Source organism: Diadema antillarum, unplaced genomic scaffold, assembly GCF_040938485.1.
Source record: "Diadema antillarum isolate AM-2024a unplaced genomic scaffold, OU_Dant_1.0 scf00000031, whole genome shotgun sequence".
Taxonomy (NCBI): domain Eukaryota; kingdom Metazoa; phylum Echinodermata; class Echinoidea; order Diadematoida; family Diadematidae; genus Diadema; species Diadema antillarum.
In genome coordinates, this window is record NW_027270920.1 from 1,414,611 (window position 1) to 1,435,734 (window position 21,124).

Genomic DNA, 21,124 nt, shown 5'->3' on the forward strand with positions numbered 1-21,124 from the left:
TCGTTAATCCGAAACACACAAATTCACTATACATAGAGGTTCGTTAATCCGAAAATGAAATTTAGGGTTCGTAAATCCGAACATTTGTGGCGTTATTCCGAAGGTTCGTTATTCCGAAGATTCTTTAATCCGAAAATGAAATAGGGTTCGCTATTCCGAAGGCTCGTTTATCCGAAAATGAAATAGGGTTCGTAATTCCAAAGGTTCGTTAATCCGAAGATGAAATAGGGGTCGTTATTCCCAAAGTTCGTTGATCCGACAATGAAATTAGGTCTGTAACGAACCTTCGGAATTAACAGCTGTGTTTCATTTTCGGATTAACGAACCTTCGGAATGACGAACCTTATTTCATTTTCGGATTAATGAACCTCCGGAATAACGAACCTGCGAAATAACGAACCTTTAGAATAACCAACTGTAACCGTCAAATCAGAGTGATGTTGTGATATGTGCTGACAAAACATTTGCTCTTGCAACAATGTTGCTCCGGTCTTATTTTCTCCGCGGACTTAGGGTCAGGATTATAATAGAGTTGAGTTGAGTAGAGTTGAGCTGAGTTTATTAACAACATACATGTGAATATGATAACATTATAACATGAAATTACATAGGGTAAGTTACAATAACATGAAAATGTTTTATGAGAATACAATGATTTTGTACAAGGTTCTTACAGCTATGCAAACATATATTTTTCATTCTTATATTTATCTTACATATCGATTAAGAATACGTGTGGTATAATAGATTTAGTTTCGTTGTGATACATTTATCACTGAAAAGGCAAAGAGTATGAATAAGTATGCAATGAAGACATACGCAGAGACAAGGATTCTGAAAAAAAAAGAAAAAAAAAAAAAGAAAAACAGAAGATAATGTTGTTAAAGGGGTAACCAAAAGTTAGCACAAGTGCTAGTCAAGAATGGTTCTCCCATTATAGCTACATGTATATTTAACCCTATTCTAACTGGGCTATTTGAGACCAAGTTTTTACTGGGGGGGGGGGGGGTTAATTTGACCCCCCCCCCCCTTCAGATCTCGGTCGCCGATCGCGCGATCGCCGCAAAATTTTCTGAACGCGTATGTCAACTACGATTACCGCAAAATCAATTATGCAAATTTACGCTGAAATCATATTTTCACCTATAACTCCATTAAATAGACTGAATGATTGCTAAATTTTTGTGGAAGAGTTCCTCACGACACATTTAACAATTTTCTTGTAAAAAATAGCACAATCAAAAGCAGTTTCTTTTGTTTTTTATTGTTTTGTTAATTTCTTATGTATTTCATTGTTTTTTGGCCAAAATTTGTTGCAGGGACTTTTTTAAGCTTATCTACATTAAAATTGATTAATTTCAATGGTTAAAAGTTGGAATAATCTAATTTATATCAATTCAACAAAAAAAAAAACATTAAATTTGCATTGGATTTGCACACGATATCATGACTTTGAGCTGTTTTCGGGTTGACATGCATACGCAAAACATTACGTAACTTCAGAACGGTGTACCCGGACGTCGCAAATTTGGTCTCAAAATTTGCGGGGGACTTCAATGAAAAGAGTCCTAAAACGACGCGGCAAAATCTTTGCGCGTTGCGGAATCGTGGCGCGAAATGTCGAGGGGGGGGGGGTCAAATTGACACCCCCCCCCCCCCTCAGTTAGAATAGGGTTAAGCTACTTATTGCAAGGTCTACTCTTTTAAAGTAACTGTACTATAAAAGTACATTAAACTAAACACTAAATATTCTTTTCATCACTAAACTTCATTAAACAAGTGATTTTTTAGGCATTTCGAAATGAAGATCTTGTTCTTTCCTCTTGAACATTTTTGGGCAAACTATTCCAAAACTTTGACCCGACTGGCTCATAATATTGCGTTACAGAATGTGGTGAATTTCCCTTGTGTAGATCATATAAAAGGTTGACACTGCAAGCTTATGCAGATCAAAAACATCTAACACCCCTAAACTGGTGAATAATGGCCTAGAAGTTGTTCTTAAGAGGGAAAATGTAATTGCTCTCACGGCCATTTTTTTGTGCTAAAAATACACAATTTAAGTGGCTTCTGTAAGTACTTCCCCATACTTCAATTCCATAAAGTATATGTGATTGTATAAAGAATGCATATCAAAGCATGAACATGCCTTGGAACAAAGTATCAATTTTGCTCCTGATGTATTTGTTGATACACTGAATCTGATCCTTCCACATCAAGTTCTCATCAATTTGGATTCCTACAAAAGATGCTACATGTACTCTTTCTATAACCGTTTCAGAAACCGTTAACACACCTTTAATTGCAATTGGTTGTCTTGGTCCTTTAATAATCATATAATTTGTTTTCTTCAAGTTAATAGTTAATTTATTTACAATACACCATTCCTGCACCTCATTCAATTTTCTATTTGCGTCGTTCATCATATCAATTTGATAGGGTTTTAGGTTTAGCTTCATATGAGGATTAGGATTAGGGTTGGGGCAATGTTTTTCGGTAGAATTCATGTTGAGCTTTATCCAATAGCGCGCAGATATTTCACAAGAGCAATTGTAGCAGGAGCAAGTATCATGGAACCGTTTATGCACTATAGAGGCATTATCGTTCCATACAAGGGAGGTTTTCACATTCCTTTGTCAAGACAAGAGGGATGGTTGTCAAGGAAACCGTCCAGATGTCCTTACCCGACTGAGCAGTGCGATCATTAAAAAAACAGCATAAAGATATATCAAAACATGAAGAAGCTATCACAAAACAACTTAAATTGAAAAACGAACAATCACTTACATTAACATTACAGTCCTGGCGCAATATGAAAAAAGAGGTCACGGCTCCCCAATTATTAAAGGGATTGTACAGTTATTGTTGAGACCTAATTTCAGGTTTCTAACATTTTTTGGTGAGATAATGAGAAACCTCTTATAAAATGTATGTAATTCTATGAGGAATTCAACATTTATTTGATGAAAATTGGTTTTGAAATGGCTGAGATATCAAAAAAGAGCGATTCTAATAAAGTGTGGGACCCACACTTTATTACGATCGCTTTGTTTTACTTAGTTTTTTGATGTTTCAGTCATTCCAAAACCGATCTTCGTCAAATAAACTTTGAACTCCTCTTAAAATGGTATGTTCTGTACTATATCATAAGTGTTTTCTTGGTATCTCGCAAAAAGTTAAAAACCCAATTCTCATCTCCACCAAAACTGTACTATCCCTTTAACATAATTATTTGGGTTTACATTCTGCCTCTGGTGGTACAGTACTTAAGCCGTACATAATTTGACTAAAATACTTGTAATTGTCTCGTATTGTGATACATTAAATGCGTTTTTCATTTCGAAAACACAGGATTTGAATTTGACATTTCTTAAAATACAAGACTATAATAATCAATTTCCTTGTCTTTCTTTTCTTTTGAAAAACTGTTCTTTTCACTGAAGAGTACTAACTTCAATCTTAATGTACAGTCTTACACATAGGGCCTAAGTATCTTTTTTTAAAATATTTTATGTTCTTACAATATTGAGAAATCTAACCTGTTGCGTTCCCAAAAGTGTGATCAGCGTAAGGTCCGGTTCCCTTGGAGGGTGTTTCTCCGCTGTGCCGGATCCACTGACGCTTTCGGTAGCCACACATCCCATCTTCAAAGTCACAAGACCCGTCTTGCTCTTTGAATGAATCATATTGATGGATGACGAAAATGACGTTGAAAATTTCATTTCATTTCATTTATTGGTTTCTTCAACTTTTTCGTGAACAAAATTGAACAAGGAAAATGCATGAACAACATAATATCGGTTTTCCCATGCAATTTCATCAGATGTGCATTCGGATCAACGAGAAGGCGTTCAAATTCAAACAATTTTCGTCAATGCTTGGCTCATATCAATTCTTTCATCATTCAAATTCGTTTCATGTCATTCCTGTTCGCGCGATAATTCCGCGACGCGCACAGATTTTGCCGCCACATTTGCAAGACCCAATTTGCGACGTCCGGGTACACCATTCTAAAGTTACGTAATGTTTTGCATATGCATGTCAGCCCGAAAACAACTCAAATTTGTGACATTGTCTGCAAATCCAATGCAAATTGTGTTGTTTTGTTAAATTGATATAAATTAGATTATTTCAACTTTTAATCATTGAAATTAATTGATTCTAATGCAGATAAGATTGAAAAAGTGTCTGCAATGCAACAAATTTTGGAAATAAAACACACACGATAGAAAAAAAATGTCAAAAAACAGTAAAATACATAAGAAATAAAAAAGCAATGAAAACAAAAGAAATTAATTTTTATTACGTTATTTTTTGCAAGAAAATTGTTCTCTGTGTCTTGAGGAATTCTGACACACACACAAAATGAGCAATCCTTCAGCTTTTTTAAAGGAATTAAACGGAAAATATGATTGCAATCATAAATTTGCATAATTAACTGAAAATAAAAAAATCACTATTGTTTGTAATCTTGTAGTTGACATCCGGCTCTAAGTTCAGGCAAAATTTTGGAGCGATCGCACCATCGGCGGCCGAGATTTGAAGGGGAAGGGGGGTGTCAAATTGACTCCCCCCCCCCCCCCCCCCGTAAAAACTTGGTCTCAAATAGCCCAGTTAGAATAGGGTTAAATTCCTTTAATCCTCCCCCCCCCCCTAAAAGTGGAACACGAGGGGAGAGGTAACCTCCCCCCCCCCCCCCCCCCCCCTCCATATCCCCGTCCCTGGTTTTAAATCTTCTCATTTAGCGATGGGGACATTCTTACCCGGTCGTCTCTTGCAAGTTCCATAATATACACGAACATCATCAATTGCAGTTATCATTCCACCAGAATATGGCCAGGGAATCATGGCTTCGAAGATAATCTATTCAAAGAAAGAGGAACAGGAAAAGTTCATGTTTAAGTTCACACACACACAAAGAAAGTTTGCAAAATACTTTAAAAACGAAATACTAGTAGTTGTATAGTGGATGCTAGGTCACACTAGAGATACTATTGGTGGCCCAGAAAGCTCTGATTGATAGTTTTTTAACATGAAGAACAAAAATAAATGATGTTTGGTACTTCCTAAACTGTGACATGTCCCAAACTTTTACTGTATAAAATACCTCGAATGTTTAATTTTTGTTTTCTTCCTGTGTAGGCATTTACACACGCACATGAATAGAAAAGGTCATCCCCTTATACTTCAAAAACTATCAAAGCTATACATCATGTTGTCACTAGTTTTTGTGGGGATGCACGTCAAGTGTTCGACACCCATGAATCATACAGCCAAAGAGAGACACAGCCCCTGAGTCATGCAACCCATAAGTTCGACATTAAGCAAATAAGGCCCAAGAGACCGACATATTAAGCTCCGTGTTTTATATTGTCGAAATCGTGGGCTGTTCTGCTTGGTGTCGAAATTATTGCCTTTATTTGCCTATTGTCGAAGTTGTGGTGCATTGGCTGTATGCTTCGTGGGCTGTATGGCTTATGAATCACTCGTGAATGTTGAACTCGTGGGCTGTATGACTCGTGGGTGTTAGTCTCGTGGGATGAACCCCTTGTGGGGGAGGGAGAGGGGATGGTGAGGCGGAAGAGCTGTGCAGTCTTCGTAATATTTACATTGAATGGTCTTTCAGAGGCCGGGATATCCACTCGCACGTTTGGCCACCAGTTCATCCTCCAATAGTAGGCGAATTCTGGGTCGATAGTTCTCGTCTCGCCGTACTCTCGCAGGTACACGTTCACAAAGCCCCTCTTTTCCTTGTAAGCGAAGAATTGCAGACAGCGAGGTTGAGAGGAAGGTGCTATGAGAGGAGATATTACTCTCGTGCTGTCGAACTGACGATGGTATGGATTATATCGTCGGTTGCTCGCTGCTAAAATATATCCTGGTATAAAGGTAAAAACAAAATCGCAATCAGTTATTGTAGTATCAAAGGTTTGACTACACAACCAGGACTGTGAAACACCATTAGGCCTATATATATATCGAAGAATTCAAATTTGGAAAATCATCACTAAAAAGAAGAAGAAAAGGAAAAATTATAACCTAGACAGAAACAACATTTGGTCAATAATATTTACTGTCATCAGTAAACTTCGAAATTGTCATTTATTTTATTTCCCAGGTTGGTTCGATCCTTCTCCAGTAAACAGTGTCCAAATTTGTTTCCTTTTGCCTTCGCGGGTGAAAGCTAGCACAGGTAACCGCATGTTTATGTGGCGATCATCTGGAATCTATTCTTTTGAAACTATCCTTTTCATGGTGCATGTTACCATAGTAATGTATGCAAATCAGATGCTGACGTACGCGTATCGCTGATATTAGGGAGTTTTCGCTACACGACGAGAAGACCGTGAATACGCGGAAGCAATCTGCTGTGACAGTCCCCGTACTCGGACTCCCGTCCCCATATCTAAGCTGTTTCGCTTTCCTGTTAGGACGGGAGGCGTGGGGACAAGATCGCTGATTGGCTGGCAGGCTAGCTGGCTCAATCCTGCCCAGCATCGCGACCGAACGCTATTTTGGCCGAGCACCCTACTCGTTTTCCCGAGGACGGGACGTTTCTCGGATTTGATCATGCACAGAAGCAAATTTTGCACAAATCACGCTCAACTACCGGCCGCGTCGTGCTTACGAAAATTCGCTATTGCCCTTTCGTTACCTCAATTTTGTATTAAGATGTTTCGCGTATGTGGATAGGGATTCAAAGGGTTACCCTGTAGCATCGGTGGTAGCTTTTCTGTGCCACGCCCAAAGTGCTACGTTGGGCACGGTATAAAATAGCCGTCCACTCTAAACGTCTGGTCATCAAGTTCTTTGCTTTCAGCCCGTTAAGTTGTCATTGAGTTCGTGTCAAGTCTGAAATTTTAGTTAAGCAGCCATCATCATTTTCGCCTCATGTTATTCTGTTTCAAGACGTGCAACAAATCCTTGTCTTCTATTGGCCCTAGCTGACACCAAGTTTGTATTGGAAGAGTCTTCATCCTGCATTTTAATGTGGAAAACTCACCTATGGTGGTAAACTCAATTCATTTTGTATTAATGATTATAAAAATGGTGAATCATGTTACGAAACCAAGAAGTTATAATAGAATAAACGTTGTATTTGAATAACAGAGTATAAATTATGGTAAATGATGGAAGGTTTAGGTTTAACGCATTAATTTTGAAGTAATGTTTCAAATGAATCTAGATAAGAAGACTTTTAAAGACTCCTCATTTTTTTTTCGGGGGAGGGGGTGGGTTGGGCCTCCTCTGGGAGTCCCCAGGTGGGGCATGGTGCCCATTTAAACAATGGTACCTGCCAAGTTGGTGAAAATCCGTCATGGAATTTTCAAGAAGAGGATGAAAATGGAAAAAGTACGACGTACCACGCACGACGGATGACGGACGACGGACGACGGACGGCGGACAACGGACGGCGGACAACGCACGACGGACGCCGGAGATAAAAGAGCGATCGCAATAGCTGGCTTGAGCCTTCGGCTCAGGTGAGCTAAATATTACCCGGACCCTAAACGGATATTGTCGCGGTTACTCTAGCTTAGAAAGCTCTGTTAAAAGCGGGGATTCATACTCCCGCTTTCACATGCGAAATCCACATTCCATCGCAAAGTTTGCTCTGATTGAGATAATGTTGCAGTTTACCAATCTTGACCCTTGACGTTCATGATCGACCTTGCATTCCTCTGCACAAAAGAATACCGTGTATCTTATTCCTGCTGGATTGATTTTCAGTGCAGCTGTAATAGCTGTAATATATATATTTTTTTTTTACAAGCAAAATCTCAGTGACCTTTGACATGGATCTTTCATCTCTTATACCACGAGCGTTCCCAGCTGCAGTCACGGCTGGAAAGTGACATTCCTAGTTTCCTCTTGCCGTCTCCCCCCCCCCCCCCCCCCCCAAAAAAAAAAACAAAACATTTCATCTAAACACTCCACTCTCCTCGGCATCAAAATGCGATAAACCTCCCGTTACTCAATACAGTGTATGTATGGGATCGGAAAAACATGTTGACTTCAACTTTTAGAATGTCGACTTGTTATTTAAAAAAAACAAAAACAAAAACAGAATGAAAGGAAAGACAAATTCAGAACTTTTCAGAGCGTCCACGCGCGCAGTTTTTGTTTTGTTTTGTTTTTTTTTGTTCTCGACTTTTTTTTTTTTTAGACTTAAGTAATTTTTTCTCCATTCCTTTTGCCGGCGGGGTTAAAATAGCAGAAAAAAAGGAATTTCCCTGCGATCATACCTGCGTATTGCGGATACACCTAAAAGAGGATATCAAGTCCAAAATTAAAAATAAGTTAGTCTGATAAAAAAAGTAAAACCTTACGAGTTCATTGGTAAAAATTGATTGAAATCGGATAAAAATAAGGAAGTAATGAAATTTTGAAGTTTTGCTAATTTCTGCAAAACATTTCTTGCACAGTGAAAATGAATATGCAAATAAGTGAGCTGACCATGTCACAACCTCACAATTTTTCATTGATCGTGTACAAAAAAAAAATGACGAAAATTCAATGTTTCTGTCATTGAAGTATGAAACATGATGTTATTCATGGTTGAATAACTTCAGAACAGCGATCAGTGAGATATATCTGGATTTGAGCCTCGGGCATAATTGCCTTTGAATGAAAAACTGGAAATTTCAAGTTTTTTATGTGCAAACTATATGGCAAGTTGTGAGGGTATGCCCACATTGCTATTTGCATATTCATATTGACCGTTCAAGAACCGTTTTCTAAAAAATTAGCGAAACTTCAAAATGTCATAACTTCCTTATTTTTCATCCGATTTCGAGCAAAATTTTACCGTTGAATCCGTAACATTTGAATCTTTCTTATCAGACTATCTTAAAGTTGGACTGGACTTCCCCTTTAACCCACGGACTACATTGTCTTGTAATCAGAAGTTTAGATTCGGAGGGGGGGGGGAGAAGGGAGGAGAGAAATGCTAAGCTGTTTTTTACAAATTCACAAGGCGGATCACACTGTTTCAGTTATATATAAATATATATATATATATATATATATATATATATTCATATTTATATTTATATTTATATTCATATTTACATTTATATACATAAAATGCTATGATTCTCTGGACTGGACGTTGACTAAATGTCAGATAGCGAAAATCAACCTCATAGATACAGAGCTGTATCTCGATATTGAAAAATACGAAATTCCTATGTTCTAAATCAGCGTCAAATCAACATACAGCATCTACGAAAAAAAAAAAGAAATATGTAACTCGAAGCACAAGGAATTAATGTCCCATGCTTTTTCCTACATAGGTAGCTGGTGTAGAATGATCCAACGAATAAAAGCTACCATCCGGAAGTCGTATAAGCGTCACAGCAACTTACCATCCTCGCTATTTGTCGTTTTATCGATCGTCGGTCCCCGGAGCTGGCGCCTATAACCGCCCCATGACAGTGTGTATCTATTATCGAACCTCCAATCACCATTCAGTTCTCGAAGGAATTGGCTGACAGTCCCACGTGACCAATCCATGATGTCATCTGTCGCCTGCGTGAAACCACAGTCGTCCGTCTCAAAGTCGCATCGGAAGGTTTCCACAGAAGGAGGCAGAGTAGTGACTGGCGGCGCTTCCGTTGAGACTAGGAGCAAGCACAATGACACAAACAACTCACACACACAATTCGGTTCCCTCAAAACGATTAAAAAAAAATAAAAACCTGAAAAAAAATATGAGAGGGTGATTCTCACTGGTCAGTTGCCATCGACCTGTGTAAAACATACGCATGAACACTAATGTTATTATCACTACCATCATTTCCGTGACTGTTTGTCTCATCGGCAATAAAATCATGAATAATCATCTGCACTTTTCTTATTCTTATCATCATTATCATCATCATCAATATCAAAATCATCACCATGGCGTCACCACTGTAACCATCACTATTGAGGTCATCAATAGATAATATTAGATAATAGATATATTTCAAAGCAGAGAACCCCTACGTAATAACCTCGAATGAACGAAACTAGAACCCCAATACAAAGAACTACACGATTCCACAGCCTGCCCATGTGGTGCCTTGGAACAGGCTGGTCATCACATCATCCACGCGAGCCCCACTCTTTTCTCTGCACCCAACAACCTAGACCTCGAAAACCCAAATACCCACACCGTGAGCTAAGTTCAAAGGATTTGTGACACTGCTTATAGCTGCTTCAAACGAAAGAAGAAAAAATACTGTATTTCAAACTATACAATGTTTCTCTCCTGCGAGCTTCCGTTACGAAAGTTACTGCCAGAATAGGACCTTTGAGATAATATAATTATATATATATGTGTGTGTGTGTGTGTGTGTACATATAAAATATTATAACAGACATCATATATGATATATATATATATATATATATATATATATACATATATATTTCGGTAACCCCTGACCTTGACTCCTGGCCATTTCATGAAGTTAATCGATTATTTGTTTCCACCCTTCCCCACCATCTTATATTGAAATGGGTCATTCCCGGCTGAAAGCGTTGCTGTAAAAAGTCTTACGTATATTCGCAGGAAAGTGGCCTTTTACCATGACACAGACCTAACGACATACCATATACACTGTAAAAACATCGGTGTTAGATTTAACACCATGGGTGTTAAATCTAACACCGATCAAACTTCAATAAAGGACCACACCCACAGGTGTTGAAAATGTATTGTGACGGTATTAAAAAAGTGTTCGCCTGGCACTTCGTGGTGTTAATTTGACACTGTGGCTGGTGATATTTTTGACACTGCGCTAGAGTTAATTCAATAATGACACCGCATGGTGTTGATTTGATATTGGTGGTGTTAATTTCAATGGTATAACACCCGTCTAGCTTCAATAGGGGACCACACCAACTGGTGTTACTGTGGTGTAAATGCGTTTACACATTTTTTCAAAAATCAAGTACTTTATCGGAAAATTCTTTATCGTCTTGTTGAAGTTCAAAATTAACAAGAAGTGCAGTAACTAAGAAACTATTCAAAAAACAATTTTAAATTTTGAAATGACACCCGGAGGTGTTAATCTAACACCATGAATGAGCACCGGAAATTTAACACCAGCTCGGTGTTTCATATTTAACACCGGACTTTTTGCAGTGTACCAACTAAAGCCATTCCCAGAGAACAGTTATTTTTCAGGTTATATTTTTGTTTTAGTTTTCCTGGTCTTGGGCTTTAGGTTGTATGATTTTGTGTTGTTCTTTTAAAGGGGAATGGGAAATTCTGCAAATGAATAAATTCTGTATGTTGCCATAAATGAAAAGAAAATCCTGGAATACTTACACTTTGCACACACCGAGTTTGGGTAGAATTGCACGTCGTCGAGAGCAATATCACTCCGGTAGTCTGGACCTAGGACGCCCTCAAACACCACCTGACAAAGCATTGAAAAATTAATGTTCAACCTTTATAACCGCAAAATACTCATGCAGCATGCAGAACAAGAAACATCTGCACACCGATTCGACATGTTAACCCCAAGACAAAGATCATTTTGGAAACAGTTTGAATGAATGACTGAATAGGATATAGCTTTAATATCGCCAAGTGTAAATGGACTTGTAGCATTCAAAGGGTACATTCTTACTCTTTTTAGATTCACTCACGAAAAATTTGCGCCTCACAGTCGACAGCTCCACGGAGGCTCTATGCCACCGTTGTCCCTGGTTACCAGTCATCTGCCAAACGGGTCGACGAGGGAGGGCGCTGCCGTTCACCTTGGCGTAGACATTCAGTTTACCAATATGGCTGCCGTACATGTGATACCAGAAGACGAGACAGGAGGGCCGTAACTGTTCTTCAATGATGGGCGAGATTAGGCGCGCCTTGCTCCCCGCCCTGTGGCCGTTACTGTCCAGATGCACGTAGAAACCTACAGGTGAAGAGTGCAGAATATAGCACTATTAGCAGTGCATTAGCTTTGAACAGAACTATTTTCGGCAAAAGCTGTTTTTGTTGTCGGGTTTTTTTTTTTTTTTTTTTTTGGTTGCTGTTGTTGTTGTTGTTGTTGTTGTTGTTGTTGTTGAAGAAAAGATAAGGTAAGTGAACATTTCTATTTTTTAATTATTTCAAACAAGATGCATCGTAAGAAAAAGTGGTATCTTGGAGGATAGTTTAGTTTGACGTCAGTTAGGACAGTCTGTTACACCTCTTATGAGTGTGAAGATAAATTGCCATTCAATTTGTGTTTATCATTAAAAAAAACCCGGAAACTTCCGGCGTCCAAACCGTGTATGAGGGTTTCAATAGGGCCAGGTTTACAACCAGTCAATGGAACAAGAAATCATAAGAATACACAGGACTCTCTGAATTGTTGATATAAGTTGAAAACATTTTCGGATCATAACGAGAAATATACAGAAAATGACTGCCTACTGTACTGTTGCCATGGTAACACAACTCACCTAGCTCATCCCCACGCGTGTGGTCTTGTGTTGGTCCTGTGAAAGAGCTATCAGTGGCACGGTTCGTCCATTGCCATGACGATTCGCTCGTGGGATCATGAGTGTAGTAACACAGCTCAGCCTCGCTAAAGTCACAACTAACAGTCGGCTCTAGAGCCACAGGATCTGATCGAACAGAAACAATAAAGTTAATTTGCCTTTTGTACGACTTTGTACCAAAGTTGAAAGTGGTAGTCTGTACCACTTTCAATAAAATGTCCCAGAATAATGCACAGTGCGTATATTGACGTTTTTCTTTATATCAATGCATTATGCCCATCACTCAAATAATGTGTGGTACAGTGTATTGTGATATCACGACATTGATGACATTATAACATATAAAGACAAGAACATGATGGAAAATTGTTGTTTGCCACGCAATACTAACAGAAATATTTTGGTGGTCAACGAATGATCCCAGAAACTAACAGTGCTACATAGCCATAAGACGACTGGCTACGACTAAATGAGGCAATATTATTCCGCTGAGAAAGAGACATAGAGAGATAGATAGCCTGGTTTCTAGATCATTTTAATTAACTTTAGCCCTTCCATAGAATGTGCCCTCCGAAAAAAGACGCAACGGAATTGCTGCGTTTAGCGAAAGCGTCTGCATGACCACCCACCTCAACCTGTTACTTCTTTCTTTAGAAAGCGTTAATATTTTTGGAAGCAAAATCAGTAATGGAAGCTGACTTAAAAGCAAGACTAAGAGATGGACAGAGATAAAAGAGTGAAGCGAGAAAGAATAACGGACTTACGTTCTCCTGGGCATGTGGTTCGAGTCACACTTATGTCGTCAATTGCCATATTTTCAAACTGACCGGCTGTAAACTCGAAGACGATCTAAAAAACAACAACAACAACAACAAACAAGCAAGAAAAATGATCAGATATTCCTCGTTATGTTCAAACAAAAACCCGAGACCAAAAGTAGCTTCACCTGTGTAGAATTTATGCCTGCTTTGCTATGCAATAATTCTCGTGAATTGTGATTTTTTTAATGTAATTGGTTTTGAAAACATTCTTATTACTTATTCTATCTTTGCATCCACTACAAATACAATTCTAATTCATATAAGTATCATATTGTTTTCATACTTTAAGTACTTCTATGTTATTCTATATTTTCTTTATTTCTTTTTTATCTGAAATTGTCACTGACCACTTTTCTATCATAATCAACATACAATTATTCAATCAAAGTAACTAACAGTAAAAATAACCAGGCTTTTATGAGTTTCATGAGAAAGCACTGGTTTCCATAGAAAATGTGCACAAAATCATAAAATTATGCCCGTATTGGGGTGACATGCAATTACAGAAATGGGCGTGGCTTATTAGTGCGGACGTTGCAAATTTTGTCTCAAAAATTGCCCGAGACTTTAACCAAGAAAGTCGAGAAGCCTTGTGACGAGGCCTTCCCGTGTTACAGAATTATAGTACCAAATGCAAGGAGTAGGAGTCCTGTACCTTCGGGGGTTTTTTTAACCTTTTGTGCTTATTATTTGGGGTTTGTTTTTTTTTTAAGCCAAAATCTGGTGCAAGACACTTTTTTAGGCTTATCTACAATAAAACCAATTGACTTAAATGATTTAAAGGTGGAATAATTTATAATTTCTAATAAATATCAATTTAACCAAAAAGAAAAAAAAAACACTATTTGCACTGGATTTGCACATAATTTCAGTGTAAGATAGGGCTAAGTCTAAAATCATGCTGAAGCTGTCTATGCCACTGTCCATACACATTTTGCTGCATGGCGGTCTATAACTTTTGAGAGATTTTGTTTCTTACTAAAATGCTCTACGAATATTGCTATGTCTGCGTTAAGATTGGCGTTCAATCAGACGTGGTTTCCTTAAGATCCTTCTTGTATCCTTCAATGAGAAACAGCGTTAGCTCTAAAATGTAATTTTAACAGACAATGTCATGCTGTCATGAGTAATGGAGTCGTTCATGCCAAGTACTTCACCTGAAAGTGTTGCAGCTCGTTGATTCTAATCTCAGCCGGTCGCCACACCTGACCACGCTCACCGGAGAGGTACCAAACAGGATTGCCAAGCCCTTCCGACGTTTCGTTCTTGATATAAACCTACGGGGGAATAGACATCGCAGCTCAACATCATCAGTGTGTTTCTATACACCAAACCAATGCGATTGTTTGATCAGCGAAATGTCAGAAACCAGCTCATTTTCAATGCTGAAGCCTTTTGTTTACGTCATCAGCTTCTAGCTACTATATACATTATATTTTGGATCAAAAATGTACCCTTTAGTGATTGGTTGAAAGGGCTGCGCGTGGTTTAAAATAGGAACTAGTATTTCCAGCTATGTCAGAGTGTCGGCATGTTTGACACTCATGAAGTATTATTTGCACTCCAAAATGATGTCACAAAGCAATTCTGAAATTGTGCGCATCTTCAAGAATAACAAACAATTCTGACATCACAAAGCAATTCTGACATGGCGCACTGCGGTCGTGCAGTCATTCTGAGAAATACTAGTATAACAATTTCTACCAAAACAATTGTGACGTCACAATGCAATTTTGATATTGCGCACAGACTGCTTCGTACGTCAGTCTGTGAAATGTTTCAATTTCTTACAAAGCAACTAAGACGTCATAAAGCAATTCTGGCATTGCGCACTGCTTCCTAACGTCACTCTGTGAAATATAATTTTTTTTTAACAAAACAAACATCACAAAGCAGCCTGATCTCTTGCGCTGCTTACTAGAGTTCCCCTTCACAACATCGCACCCACAACACGACTTCTCGCTTCGCATTTCCCCATTTCCCCCTTCTTTTGCTTTTTTTTTTTTTTGATCTAAAATATAAAACATATACACGTTGCCTAATTTCGAGTTTCTGGGGAAACTAAAAGCCTCGGTGCCTCCAAAAAAGAACCTTCACTTCGGGGCTGCGCTCCGCTCGTCCGCGCAGAACACGCACTTAGTGCGCGTATGCAAACCTCACGATACGCTCGGCCTGAACTTCCACATTCATTAACACTATCTGCAAAAAGGTTAGAGAAAACAAATCATCAAAACTACATAAAAAAAACCCGGATAACAACAAAAATGTAATCATCTAATCCTTGTGTCATTATCAGATCTTCCTGCAGGTTCATTAAAATCCGTTAAAAATCATTTGCGTCGAATTCACGAAGGTGGTTTGAACCTGCTTTAACCATAGACCGTGTGGTATTTAGACCATCCAGGGTGTATCAATGCACGTTTGTTGTCACTGGTCGTCTGTTGACGGACGCTATCTTTCAATCGTATTTACGCAGAAGAAATTTGCATAAACCATGGTTTAAAATTTGTGCCACCCTCAAGAATTCGGGCCTTTAAGTTACTTTGCAAACAGACATACAAACCAACTCCTTCCTTGGTGGAGGCAACAAAATGAATTCAAAGTACTATAAGTTTATCAAACAAGTGCTATTCTCTACAGCGGGTGATTGATGTACTAACGGGCCTCTAACCGCGAGTGTTTCTTACCGAAAGCTCCCCTACATCGTCGCCATGCATGTGGTACCAGAAGAGCAGACAAGCGGGATCCTCACCCTCCTCCACGCCGGATAGCATCGGCGAGATAATCCTCGCTTTTTCGCCGGGATGATGAGAATTAGAGGATCGTGCATAGCTGGACCAATAAGAATATGGGCGATATCTATCAACTGATGAGTACGTTCCTGCAGGGTAAAAATCAGTAATCAAGAGCTATACCCATCGTATAGGAGTAGGAGTACACAGATACACACACACACACACACACACCACCACCACCACCACCACCACCCACACACACACACACACACACACACACACACACACACGGATTAAATACAAAAAAATGAACTCTTGAAATATTGGTCAATTTAAAGTTGTGGCTAAGATACCCCTTCGGATATGTAACCACTTTGTTAGCCGGAACATGATTACTACATACTGATGAGAAATTATCAATTTCACACACAGGTGACGTTTGTTTTAAGAAAAATGGTTCAGAAATTGCTAAGATATGAAATAAATAAATATCGAGTTTTGTAGACACGCGTCGTAGTCTTTACCAAGTGAATCGAATGTGTCACCACGGTAACAAGAAAAAGTACTCAGTCTTCACAGAGGAACATAGGGGGTGTTCGTCACTAGGCTTTTTAATCATGATTTTGGGGGCACTGTGGCATGATGGATAAGACTACCGACTCCTGATCGGAGGGCCCGAGTTCGAATCTAGCCCAGTGCTTATGTCCTTGGACAAAATGTTTTTACCCACTATGTCCAACTCGACCCAGGTGAACAATTGGGTACCTGGCAGCGCTAGGGTAATAATAATGGCAGGGCCCTCTGGTAGAACAGTGGCAACACTGAAGAGGCTACCCTGGGTAAATTAGACCTTATCTTTATTATTATCATTATCATTATTATTATTATTATTATTATTATTATTATTATATATTATCATTATTATCATTATCTTCATCATTATTATTATCATCATTATCATTATTATCATCATCATCATTCAGGAACGAGGGTTTGATATAATACTAGGTTGTTTTTTGATAAATACCACTGGCATTTCTAAAGAAACTGCCCAGAACTTGTCGTGACTGATTAACCCTAACTAGGCCGGGGGGGAGGGGGGGAGGGGGGGGGGGGGGGGGGGAGGGATCTCCGAGGCCCCCCCCCCCCCCCCCGACGTTCCGCGCGATGTATCGCAATCGCCCGGGCGCGCGGTTCCGAAGTTACGCATAAATATGTACATGCATGTCAGACCAAAAATTGCTCAAAAACGTGAATTCGTGTACAATTTCAATGCAAACTGTGCTTACAGGTAAATTTCATATAATCATGATTATTTTGGTGTTTTATTGATTAAAATCAATGAATAACATATTTTCTTGTTCGGAGCGATGTCGCGGACAAATTTCATCGAAAAAACAATGAAAAACATAACGTCGAAAAAACAAAGAAATACATCAGCAATTCAAAAAACAATAAAATATTTAAGAATTTTTCTGATATCACAATTTTTTTACAAATTTTTTTTGCTAAGGACACTAAAAAGAATATTTACACAAAAAATGTGCCTGTTTTGAGCTTTATTTTTTGATATATACCAAATAGTCTGTTTTCATACATCATTATGCATAAATTAGCATAATTTAGCATAAATGATAACTTTTTGAAAAATTAACTTCATGGTATCTTAGATTACATCATAGGCAATGTGTGTGCCAATTTTCGTCGCGATCACGCGGTCGACGGCCGAGATCTGGAGGGGGGCCTGGGAGGCCCCCCGGCTCTATCAACTACCTAAATAGCCCGGCCTAGTTAGGGTTAAGTGACTGATAACGTGGCAGATCAGAAAGGCTTAATACTTACATAAAACATTTGCATTACAAAAAGTATAGAAAGTTCTAACACCAATGCAGAGACTTGAGAACCGCGAGAACATAGTTAGTCAGAGCAATGAAGGAAACAAGTAAGTAATCTTCTCGTCTGAGCTTCGTTTAAACTGTACAAATTTAAGTCACGACCAAGAAAGGAAAGTAAAGGATGTCATAATAGTCTATTCTACAAAAAATACATAATATCCATAACGTCTTCAGATTATGTAAGACCCTACCTGCTGCAGTGCCTAAACTGTGATCTTTCTGACTGCTATGCGGGTTTCCATTCTCCCCGGCAACTTGCTTTACCACGTTGAAATTATCGTCGTTCATCTGTCGGAAGCCGCAGGGGACATCTCCTTCGAAGGTGCAGTTAAACTCTTCAAGAGGCGGTGGAGCTAAAATGATTTGAACCAAAACAATATTAATAACCTTTCGTATGAGGTTCGACACCTATAGTCCCAGACACCACATTTAGTGCTGTCTTTTAAAGTTATCCATGTTTTTATTCGTATAGTTCGTATTTGAAATGAAACAACCTTTACAGTAGCAGACTTTAGGGCACATGCCACTGTTTGTTTCCCTTATAGAATATGGAAAAGCCTCTAAAATTGCTTTAGTATGAAGTGATCTGGCATCATATTCTAAAATAATTTAAATCTTATAATTCACCTTCAGATTGGCAATGTCTGTATGTTTCTCTGATTTAACCAGTTCCATCTCAAAGACATTTTTTCACTACCTGCTTGCTGATAAAGAAGCCCTTTTTTCAGATAGCCTTTCTACACAAAACGGCTATGCAGAGTTAGGCCTATTCCAGGACTCAATGAGTTAATAATTCCAGGCCTTGACTCTCGTTTGAGTTTCAAGAAAAAAATCCACTCAAAAATATTAACTTCGAAAGGAAAAGAAAAATAATTCCTACAGACCGATACAACAATGACAAAAATCGGATAAGAAACAAGGAAGATATGACATTTTGAAATTTCACATGTTTTTTTTTTTCCCAGAAAACATTTCTCGGCCACTTCTCATTAAAATTCAAATCAGCCAGCTGACGATGACACGCTTTCACAATTTCTTCTTCATTCCATATACAGAAATGACATAAGTCTCGTATTTCAACTGTATAGATATAAAACTTGTCTTAAAACCACCCAAAATAAAAAGGAACAAATATTAACTCTGATACATTTTTCCTGTTGTGGGAACATGTTTCTACATATATTAGCTAGAAATATACAAAAAAAAAAAAATCCGAATTTCATATATATATATATATATATATATATATATATATATTGAAACAAGAAAGGGAAAACTAACTCTGATACATTTTCCTGTTGTGGGAACATGCTTCTACATATATTAGCTAGAAATATACAAAAGAAAAAAAAATCCGAATTTCATATATATATTTATATATATATATATATATATATATATATATATATATATATATAAACAAGAAAGGGAAAACTGACCAGAAACAAATAATAAATGGCGAAAACTTTGAGCAAAGAAAATGGGTTTCCATCGGGATTCGAACCCGAGACCTACGGATTACTAGACCGGTGCTCTACCGACTGAGCTATTGAAAGCCCTAGAACGGAGTTCGTCCCAAACCCTTAACTCTCTTTGCTCGTGTGGTCAGAAGCTATAGTGTGTGTATGTGTGCCACACACACACACATTAACCTGACATAGACCCAAAGGACGTAAATCAACTTTGGAATAAATGCGAGGGATCATCGAAGCGATGCAGCTTTTTTTTTTTTTTTTTTGTAATATGAATTGAAACAAGAAAGGGAAAACTGACCAGAAACAAATTATATATATATTGAAAAAAATATATATATATATGAAATTACACACTCGCAGCTCTCTTTGTGCGTGTGCTGAAATAATACACCAGTTCGGGGTTAGCTCATGGGCACATGGCCTTTCTTCTTTCTTACTTGATTAGGTACTCCACTAGTTTCAAGCGACAGAAGACATAAGCTTGCCCAACGTAACAATCCATGGACTTCATCAGGGTCATGTTCAAACAAAGGATGAACATTCGTAGACCACGTGACCAGAATGATCTTGGCATTTTGGAAAGCATCCATTTCATTATTTTGCATTGAATGTATCAACAATCTCTTTCTATTGATATTGTCAGATACCGCTTTTGCTGTCCGGTGGATGTACTGGGAAGCACCACTTATAAGGATCACTTTAATAATCATCACATCACAGATGCTTATCTTAGTGAATTTAAAAAACAATATACTCTGCTGGTACAGATAACCTTTTTTCTGCTCATGATCAAAGTGAAACACCGAACTGGCTTATAGCGTGCTGCCTTTGCAAAACGGTAATCTCAGCTTTTTTCAGAAGTAAGGCAATCATTGCAGGACTGATAAGACTTGGACACCTACCTATTCCTTTCAAAAAAAGGTCAGAATACATGAAGTCCATATTATGATGTATATGATTCTTTTTCTGTTCACCTGTTACTATTACTTCGATGACAACATCATCCTCGACGGTTACGTCATCGATGGCGATATCACTTGTCGTTGCTGCCCCACGAATAGCTTCGAACACGATCTGATGATCGCAAAATGGTAATGAGAAAAAAAAAAGTACGCATGAAATTAAATATCAAACAGATGAACTGCTCATAAAGTGTACACGCTTTTAATAGGGACAATCAAACATCCCATTGCTAAGGTCATTAGTCCTACTATTCTTATCAGTTACAACATTTGATGCACGCATACAATATGTTTATATAATTTCTACACAACACGATATAATACACATATCTTTAATCAATTGCGAACCTCAAATGTTAACGTCTTTTGATTATGTTCCACTGTCTGACAGGTCATCCACATTAAGCTTTGCAACGTATGCGAACCCTCAGTTTTGAATAAATATCAAGTATTTTGGGGATCAAGATCCGTCCTGTCTCTAACATTGATGATTTATCAGGGAAGTTTATAAAAATGTATACACCAAAATGGCAGTAACCTGCAACATTGCAAAAGGGGACGATTAAGAAAACTACCACGGAGTCACTTGGGCATTTCGAAGAATGCTGGTGGCATTGTCTTCACAGTGTACAGTCAAACCTGTCTATTGCGGCCACCTGGCCGTGTACGGCCACTAAAACCAATCCCCTCAGAGAGAAAAAGCATGTTCAAGAACCTGTCTACAACTGCCACCTGTCTATACACTATAACGAGCCA

General features: G+C 38.3%; 1 protein-coding gene across 1 annotated transcript in view; it reads right to left on the reverse strand.

Moving 5' to 3' along the window:
- Positions 1-21,124, reverse strand: part of LOC139741699 (MAM and LDL-receptor class A domain-containing protein 1-like) — a 50,264-nt gene that overhangs the window by 6,711 nt on the left and 22,429 nt on the right. Inside the window, exons 4-15 of the mRNA XM_071652284.1 lie at positions 20,381-20,480; positions 18,123-18,284; positions 15,989-16,182; positions 14,459-14,578; positions 13,245-13,329; positions 12,442-12,606; positions 11,644-11,909; positions 11,321-11,411; positions 9,369-9,623; positions 5,610-5,878; positions 4,764-4,863; positions 3,540-3,671 (exon numbers count right to left, since the gene is read on the reverse strand). Coding sequence (XP_071508385.1) covers positions 3,540-3,671; positions 4,764-4,863; positions 5,610-5,878; positions 9,369-9,623; positions 11,321-11,411; positions 11,644-11,909; positions 12,442-12,606; positions 13,245-13,329; positions 14,459-14,578; positions 15,989-16,182; positions 18,123-18,284; positions 20,381-20,480 — 1,939 coding nt within the window. The remainder of the gene's footprint in view (positions 1-3,539; positions 3,672-4,763; positions 4,864-5,609; positions 5,879-9,368; positions 9,624-11,320; positions 11,412-11,643; positions 11,910-12,441; positions 12,607-13,244; positions 13,330-14,458; positions 14,579-15,988; positions 16,183-18,122; positions 18,285-20,380; positions 20,481-21,124) is intronic.